The sequence below is a fragment of the Grampus griseus genome (genome assembly GCF_964374135.1).
Source record: "Grampus griseus genome assembly, chromosome: 11".
NCBI lineage: Eukaryota > Metazoa > Chordata > Mammalia > Artiodactyla > Delphinidae > Grampus > Grampus griseus.
This window is the reverse complement of record NC_139005.1, coordinates 9,147,927-9,157,402: the sequence shown is the minus strand read 5'-3', so window position 1 is coordinate 9,157,402 and position 9,476 is coordinate 9,147,927. Positions and strand designations below refer to the sequence as shown.

Here is a 9,476-nt window from a genome sequence, read left to right as displayed (position 1 = left end):
GGCACAAACATGCACTACAGCAATTTTAACATTTTATTTGTTTTATTAATTAGAGTTTCCAAACCAGGTTGTAAGCTTCTAGAGGGGAGGGATTATATGACTAATCTCATTTTTGCGTACTCAGCACTTTACACCGGGACTGGCACTGTGTATTTTTAACAGGCGCTTGAATGCACGTGAAACAAATTATTAAGTAGTAAGAACAGCCTCCTGGCTGAGCTTAAGCTTAAGCTATAGATTTTCACATAAGTACCTTTAAAGAAATTGCAAAAAATATAATACATTAAAGGAAATTTAAGGACAGAAAACTGAAGTAAATCTCATATTCTCATATTATTTCACCATCCTAATCCCTGTTTTAGTGTATTTACTTTCGGTCTTTTCTCAAATATGCGATATATATATATATATATGTGTGTGTGTGTGTTTTTGTTTATACATGTATATATATATTTATATTTTACATAGCTGTAATTAAAATGTACATGCACGTTTATATGTTTTTAAGCTTAATGAACTGTAAGCATTTCCGACACTGTTTCATAGTCCTCCAAATTATCATTTTTCCAGGATTGCATATCTCATTTCCCTGCTTCGGTTGATAGCCTAAAAGCGGCTTAGGTTATACCCAGTTTTCTATTATAAATAGAAACAGATCCAGGTTTTGTGGAACTTGAAATTTACACAATTTTGAGTCATGGTTTCAGAAAAAGGATACAAAATTATCTTATTTTTGCAAATAGAACCATGTGAACACATTGTTAGGGCCCCTCCCCAGGCTTTGGAAGGGGCCTGTGAAAGTCGGGGTGGGGGGAGTCCTGAAGATTAATTTTTATTGGCTTCACAGTTATCTACCTCCAACTAGAAATAATCCTGGAATAAACATTTTGAGCATGAATTTTTTCCCCTCTTTTCCATTCTCTTCGAAGGATTCCAAGTTACTATGACACCATTCACCTTGCAGCAGTTGGGAAAGGAAATGGTTATTTATTGAGCACCTATTATATAGTGAGAAGTTTGTATATATTTTAAAATTTAATTCCTACCACAAACCTGAAGGAGGTATTATCCCCATTTTACAGATGAGAAAACTGAGGTGCAGTGCACTTAAATATCACGCCCAAAGTTACACATCTAGTAACTGGCAGGGTTTTGGAGCCTACCAGTCTTATTCCAAAGCTCATGCCTTCCCACTACATCGTGTTGTCTCCACAGCCTCACAGCTTCGAGGTAATATTCTCTAGGCTACTGCTGAAAACCTGGTTCTCAGTTACCTGTTTTGAGGAGGACAGAATACAAAACTTGCAGAGTCCTGACATGTTTCTTGGAAGAAGGTAATTTAAATCAGTGATGGTCAGACTTTCACAGGTGAGTTTAGGAGAAAGTGATTTAGCTCTTTCTGCCCTTCTGCTTACAGACACCTATCGCCTTGGTTCCGTGTGCATTTCTCGGAAGGAGCAGAGCCTCTGCAGTCGGAAGACCTGGGTTGGGTTCCGACCTGCTATGCTCTACCTGGGTGGCCTTGGGTAAGTCATTGAACTCCTCAGCTTCTCATTTTCCTCTCTGCACTAAGGATACTAAGTGACACAACCTGCCTTACCCCAGGGTAGCTGTGAGTGTCAAATCTGATCATGTGTGCTCAGCACTTGGTGAACTCCAACATTACTAAGATACCAGTACCAATGCGGGAGTAGCTCCAGCTCCGCACCCATCTGACCCCAGGTAAGGGCATGTGACAGCTGGGCAGATTGCACCTAATGGCTCCTTTACGGTAACTCTTGGTGGCTTGCCCTCCTCCCTCCCCACCTCCCGCTTCACCCCGCACTGAAGCTGCCATGTGATTCCAGGGGCGTGTGGGTTGTTACTCCTGAATGCCCAGTGCACGGAGAGCAGCCAGCAGAGGCTGAACAAAATCAGAGTCTGAGATTCCGATGAATCCTTTCCTCAAGCTGAAGACGGATAGTCAAAACATGCCCAACATTCATCATTAAACGCGTTTGTAAAATCCCGAAGACAGTTCTGACCGATTGTCCCTTTGCTGTCTTAGGTGCTGACGCATTTATCTTGGAATTTTATCTGCCAGTTTAGAAATCTTTAGTCCTTGTTGGACTTAATTGAGGGGTCAATCTGTAGTTCTGGGAAACCAGGAGAAAAAATTAAAAAATCTCCGTTTTGTGTTGGCGTTTGAACACCCTTCTGGTGTTCAAACCATATCTACGTTGAAAGTCGGTGGACGCAGCATTAATTTTTATTTGCCTTAAAAAAAATAGATGCTTAAACCAATTTCCAACCTTGGGACTAAGCTCATCACCCGCGTTGGGACCCGCGAGGCTCCCCGAGCGTGGACCTGCGGCTTCGCCGGCCCCGGCCCGCCGCCCCCCGCCGCCTCCCGCCGCCCCCCGCCGCCCCCCGCCGCCCCAGCCCAGGTGGCGGCCGGCAAGGCCCGGGAGCCCCACCTGGCTCGGCCGGCAGCGGCCGCACAAAGACCCGCTCAGGCGGCGGCTGGGCCGAGCCGCAGAAAGTAGTCCCGACCACGCCGTCTCCGATGTTGTTCGACGTCGCTTCACGCCCTCCGCGGGGAGGGCCGAAGGGGCCGGCCCGGGAAAGAATCCCATTGGAATGCGCCGCCGGGCGGCCTTTCCCCTCCCGCCCGCCTCTGCTCACCCCGCAGGTCTCCTGGGGTCTCCCTGCCGAGGCCGTGCGCACGGCCCCCTCTCCTTTTCTGGAGTGCCCGGGAGGCGGCGCCGAGGGAGGGGGCTCGCCTGCGCGCAGGGAGACCTCGGCGGCGCCTCGTGCAGGCGGCGGGAGGTATATCCCTGCGCCGCTGCGTGAGAGGAAGAGGCTGAATGAGGAGCTGCGCGGGGGAAGCGGGGCGCCGGGGGAGGAGGCGGCGGCATGGAAGCAGACGCTGGCGTCGCGCGAGCCCCGGGCGGAGCGGCGCGATAGAGAGGGCGGCAGCGGTGGCGGCGGCGCGCGCGGAGCCTTGACGGGCCCCTTTCTTTCTTCTCTCTCGGGAAAGCTGGGAAGCATGAGCGTGCAGACCTGCCGCTGCGGCGGCCGCCCCGGCTCCTCGCCTCCCCCTCTTCGGGCCGCCCCTCGCCGGTGAGAGAAGCGAACGCGAGAAGGGAAGATGGGGGCCGTCCTGAGGAGCCTCCTGGCCTGCAGTTTCTGCGTGCTCCTGAGAGGTGGGGAGAAGCGGGGGAATGGGGAAGTTGGTGGGCTTTGGGGGGGAGGGGGCCTCGTTCTGCGGTGTCGGGGGGGGAGGGGAGGGAGGGAGGCGAAGCAGGGAAAGAGGAGCCGGGAGAGGCCTGGTCGTGGGGAAGGAGGGAGAGAGGGGCCCGGGAGAAGGGGCTGCGTGCTCCGCCCGGCCACGCTGCAGCCCCCGCCTCGCTTTGCCCACCTCGTCGGGGCCGAGCGGAGCCTCCGTCCGGCCTCCCTGACCGGGTGACACCCCGACCCCCCGGAGCCCCATTCTGTCCGAGTGACTGAGGGTCGGTGTGTCTCTTTCTGCCTGGAGTCACCGGGTACGAGGGGCTTTGTCTGGATTTTGGCTCTCGAAACGGTGGAGCCCAAGATGCTTCCACGTTGGGCTTTCACCCTCGAAGCCCCCGCCTTTTCCATGTCGGTCCTGGGAACTTTGAGAGCTCCCTTACTATTTTTCCAGGCCTTGTTGCAACTATTAACTGGTTTCCGTTGGGGATATAATGATCGTGGGTGAGAGCACAGTTGGAAAGTGACTCCGAGGTTAAAGGTCGAGAGGTTCAGCCTTGGGAATCGCCCGGGCTTCAGGCCATAATAAAATAGAAACGTTGCCCTTGCAACTCTTGGCATTCAGGACTTGCCCCTATTTTCGGAGCATGCAAGTGCACAGTTGGCACCAAGTAGGAGAGTCATCCTTGGTGGAGAGGAGCCTGTCCTGGGACCTAAGTTATCATCTGCTGCGCTCTCCTGGGGACTGCTTGGCACTTTGGTAAATAACATAGGGTATTCTAGATAATTTGCCCCGAGAATCGCGTAAATTCGATGGTCCTGTGGGTTTTTGTTTTTGTTTTTGAATTGGCCTGCAAAGCTGTCACATACGCTGTGACTTTTATTTTGTGACAGTTCACTGAGGTTTTTCACTGGCCCGCAAGATTTCAACAGCTCTTCTCAGACTTACCAGTGGGGAAGTGGTGATGACTCTGATGCTATGGGGCATTTACCAGCAGAGGAATTTAAGTGCCGATTGATGCAATGACTTGTAGCTTTGGTTTTGTTAAAACTCTCGCTTGTGTTCACGGTCAGTTTTTTTTCAGGTACGTCACCTCTTGGGTCTAAGGAGATTTTTAGCTATTAATTTAACAGGCTAAACTTTTGTTAAGTGTGCAAACTTACTGAGGTTTCCAGAACACGATAGAAACTAATAGTCTTGTGCTATAAATGAGCCAGATATGCCATTTTTGAGTATATATTTATTTTAGATGAGAGTGATTGGCATTGTTTTGGAGGAGGAATTTTTTTTCTTTAGTTACGCTTCAGGATTATTACGTCTGCCTGTTGTATCTTTTACTTAATTACGACTCACTGTAAGCATATCCTGAACTATTTCCACGTGTAAACTCCAGAAAGCTAGTGCCCATTTCATTTTCATGGCAGAGAAGTTAATGCAGTGCTATGTACTTGAGAGGTCTAATAAATATACTCCCTGTCCAAAGGGGATCTTGCTGTAGCTGTGCAAAACAATTACATTTGCCATAAAATATGTATGTATTTTAAGACAGGAGATTAATAAAGTTAACAAATAGGAGAGTCAGCTGATGGGTTAAAGTCTTTGAGAAGTTGAAATCCATAAACCGGGATGTTTCTGGTTGCCCAATTGTGTTTCTTGGAAGGGAAGGTTATGATGTAAATGCCACTTGTTTAACACCACGTTTGAGCCTATTCATTATTGGAATTAAGAGAAGTTGTACTTGAAGTAATATTGTGAAGTATGATATTGTGTAAGAAGACCTAAAAGAGTTAATAGTTTAAATTGCCTCATTTCCACTAGCAAGCAGAGTTTCCAAAAGTGAAGCTTTAATTTTAAATGTAGTATGAGGTGGTCTTTGAATTCAGTGTACTTAACTGTGAGTATATATTTGAACTAAAACTGTCTTTCAGTGTGAAAGATTTTTATTCATAATTTAGATTCTTTTCATTCCGTGATAATGTCATCTTCTGTTAAAATGGCAATATTAGATAACCTTGGACTCCAGGGAGAAATGTGATTAATTTGTTGCATTAAGATAATTTTTCTTCACAGAAGAGTTGGAACTTTTAACTTTGGGAAGATGGGATGATGGGAGAGTTTGGGAGACCTTTTGTCCTCTGGCCCTGTTAAATCAGTAGCTGAAAGGCAGGGAAAAATGCTGTCGTTATCTGGGCTGCATCCCTGTCCCTATCATCAGAGGACAAGGTGTAATGGAAAGATTTGGGAATTTCGACACCAAAATCTTGCGTTTAAAGTCCGTGCTTCACTACTTAATAACTTTATGATTCTAGTCTAGTCAGTGAGTTTCTCTGGGCCCCAGTTTCTTTACTTGTAAAATGTGGGTAGTAATACCAAGCTAATTTGCAAATTTGTTGGGTATATTAAATGAAGTACTGAATATCAGGTGATTTGCAAATGTTATTTTTTGTTATAATTTTTGATTGTGGACGTATCCTCAAATGCTGGGGATTTGAGATTTAATTCGTATGAGATTCACAGATTCTTAAAGATAGAAGAGATCTTGATCCTTCTGGTCTAACCATTTCATTTGCAAGTGGGGAAACGCAGATTCAGAGAGATTATAGCATGATCAAGATCCTACAGCTAATTAATGTTAGAGCAGGGATTTATTGTCCATTCTTTCAGCATTTAAGTATGGTATACCTACTATATATCAGGCTCTGATGGTATATTGGTGAGCAAAATCGCCACGGGCCCTGCTCTCATGGACCTCACGACCTAGGTTGCCATCCTTCCATCCAGGTGCTGGTTAGAAAAGATTATAGCTCTGATTTCTTAGAGGAAATATTTTTTATAAGAATATAAGTTTTGGAATACCATAGTGTGTATAATCCGTAAATACTATGTCTAGCTTATTTTGAGAAGGCTTTGTTGTTTTATAAGAATGTTTTGTTACTTACCTTTTGTTGTTATTTGTTTTGGTGGGTGTTGGTAAATACTGTCAGCACAAGCCACTAGTGTTTCCCATCTTACATTTTTATAGGAGTGGTCCTTGGGAAATTGTTTAGTATCAGGTGTAACGAAGTCTTGGGAAGATAGAATGAATTTTGGTGTGGGAATCAGGAGAATTCGATTCTTATTCTAAGTTTGTCATTTGCTAGCTGTGTGACCTTGGATAAGTTACCTAATCTCTGTACACCTTCGTTAGGATAATGAATCTTCCTTTTGGAGGTTCTCACTTCATATTAACACACTAAGGGCTTTGAGAGGTTCTGAGGTAGAGACCAGTTTTAACTTTGTTTAATCCACTGTTTCCCAAAGTAGACAATGAATTTTTCTGTAAATCCTTTTAACATTGTGCTGAACCTTTGTTCCAAGCAACACACGTAGAGAGAACCTGGACCAGGTAACCCTTTAAGCGTTAGGTTGAGTCATGTGAATTGATATTTGATGATAATTTCATATAGTTGAATCTGATACTTTAATCCCTTCTTACTTACTTGGCTTTAGATTTGCTCATCTGACTAGGAAATAATTTGACTGGTTATGAAACTTCAGGGTTTCAGCTCCTTGTTACCATCAGGCCTAACAGTGATTTCCCATGGTTAAGTTTTTCAGAGAATTTTTCTTTTCTTTAATTGGAGGTTTTTCCATTTGCTGAACTGAAATGCTTCTCTGTATAAGTTATATACGCTTTGACTATCAGAAAGGTTTGTCTTTTTTGAATATCAAAGAAGATTCTGTGAAGGAGTATATAAATGGAAAATATTTTATGTGAATTTATAAATTGACTATATTGGAAAAACAAGTAATACAGGTTATAGTTCTGCTTAGGCCATGGGTAAATACTCTGAGAAAATTCATTTTCATCATGGACATTTTATTGAAAGTTGATATTCAGAGAAGATGATAAAGAGGGGCACTGTAGCAGAAAGGTATGGGCTTTGTTGACAAATCAGGTTCGTCTTCCACCACTTTATATAGCCTTGGACAAGTTACTTAGCTTTAGTTTCTTCTACTATTTCTCCTACTATTAGACGGGTATTATACCTTCCAAGATTTCTGTGAGAACTGATGAAGTGTTTGCAAAGGGATAGCACAGCGCACAGTCTGTGGACTTTGAGTAAATGGTCACTATTGTCAAGATGGCTAATTTAAAAGAAATGTTAATGCACAGGAAAGACGAGTAAAACATATATATTCTGGGCACTGTTTTAGACAGTAGTTTTAAACCAGTGGTTTTTGAACTTGATTCTTTTGCAACTGGAACAAACTCCATGAAATACTTTTACTTTTGATATTTTCTATTTTGTTTTATATAAACAAGATGGCCACTATCTACTAAATTTATTTTACCTTCTAAAGGATTGCAACTTGAACACTGGTAGGTGATTATTATAAATAAGCTAGAGAATAAATAGTTCGATTGATTATAATACTTATTTACTTATTTAAAAGTTGCCCATACTTATGGGCAAAATAATTTTATCAAAATATTGTCTAATTGAGAATTTTATTGTATTTGTTTATAATAATTAAAATCAGTTGATGGACTTCTCCCTGTAGGATGGGTAAATGCTATACCGAGTGCCTGCATTGTATATTTCAGTCTTTGTATGAGAGTCTTTTACATATCTTCTGTAAAAGGACCTCCTCTTAATGAATAGAACTCTGCTCCATGTGAATAACTTTGAAATTCAGTCAGATACATGGACTAGGCAACCTAAAGCATAGGATATTTGCCTTTGAGATTATTCATTTAAAATATAATTCATCATAAATACAAGGAAAACTGTTATTTGATATTATTAGCACATGCTTTTGTTTCTCAAGCTGTTTGTGTTATTTGTGGCAGTGACTGTCCTCACAAAAAAGTCATGCAGATGTGAGACTGGAAAATACTAAAATGTACCTGGGCTCAATTTGGTGAACATTACAGGTACTTCAATGCTGTGATCCTGTTAGCTATAATGTAACTTGCTAATTTTTGTTTCTGTGATACCTTGCTTGGAAGGGCCAGGAACTTGGGGATGTGAAGTGAAATCATATTTTTAGGCAAAAAAAAAAAAAGTGAAAATTTAAATTATTAATTGACACGAGAAAGACGCGTGACTGACCTAAGGCCAGATTACTTGTGCTCTGGACAGTAATTTTACATGCGGTGCTTTCTGTATGCATCTGATTTCATCTGGACCTTAATATGGTTTTGAAAATGATACCAATCACTTTGGATAAGGGAAAATAAATAACATTGTAATTTTGGAGTTTGCACGTAGGTGGTTTGTCATATTACTATAAAATAAAAACTAGTCCAGATTTAGGTAAGGAGAGACTTTACTCAAAAGGATTATTGCAAAAGGGAGAATGCTCTTCTGTAGGATCTGCAGGCATCTCAAAATAAAACACAAAAAGACTCTTCTTTTATGGAGAAGGGTGAGCAGGGCTGGCAGGGCCGAGTGGGTGAGGGTGAGCAGATTGCATGATCAAGATAGTTTAACTGGAGTTTTTTTTATTTACTGCAGTCAGTTGATGGCTTGGAATGAGCTGTTAAGGGAGCCTAAGAGCATCTGCTTGCTTAAATTTAGGGCAAGCCATACTTTAGGGGCTTGTGGGAAAGGAGAAAAGCCCGACTAAAGTTTGGTCAAGCCAAGTCAGTGGATAAGCAAGGGTAGTTGTGAGCACTTGGTCAGTCCTGCTGTTGTTTAAAAGAAAATTTGTCAGTCTTAGGGATATGTTTTAGTCAGCTCAGGCTGCTACAACAAAAATATTATAGACTAGATGGCTTATAAACAACAGAAATTTATTTCTCGCAGTTCTGGAGGCTGGTAACCCAACGGCAGGGTGCCAGTATGGTCAGATTCTGTTGAGGACCCTCTTCCAGTTTGCAGACTGCTGACCTCTCTTTGTATCCTCACAGGGCAGAGAGAAGAGAGAGGAAGCAAGCTCTCTCTGGACTTTTATAAGGGTACTGATCCTGTTCATGAGGACTCTACCCTTACGACCTCATCTAATCCTAATTACCTCCCAAAGACCCCACCTCCTAATACATTCACATGAGGGGGAGTGTAGGGTTTCAACATATGAATTATGGGGGACACAGACATTCAGTCCACAACAAAGTAGGCTAAAGTCATTGTGAAGTTGGTCTCATTAGATTGGTCTGATTATTTATGTAGGTGTAGGCATTTTAGGTCTGCTTCAGTGGGACTTTTTATAAGGAATCTTGGATTGAACTTTTAGAAGCCTCTTGAGGCCAGGAAGCCAAGTCAAGTACTCACCATTGGGT

The 9,476-nt window shown here is 43.2% G+C and overlaps 1 protein-coding gene across 1 annotated transcript in view; it reads left to right on the top strand.

Moving 5' to 3' along the window:
* Positions 1-2,863: 2,863 nt before the first annotated feature.
* LRP6 (LDL receptor related protein 6) overlaps positions 2,864-9,476 on the top strand; it is a 178,247-nt gene continuing 171,634 nt past the window's right edge. Inside the window, exon 1 of the mRNA XM_082665597.1 lies at positions 2,864-3,185. Coding sequence (XP_082521723.1) covers positions 3,131-3,185 — 55 coding nt within the window. The 5' untranslated portion in view covers positions 2,864-3,130. The remainder of the gene's footprint in view (positions 3,186-9,476) is intronic.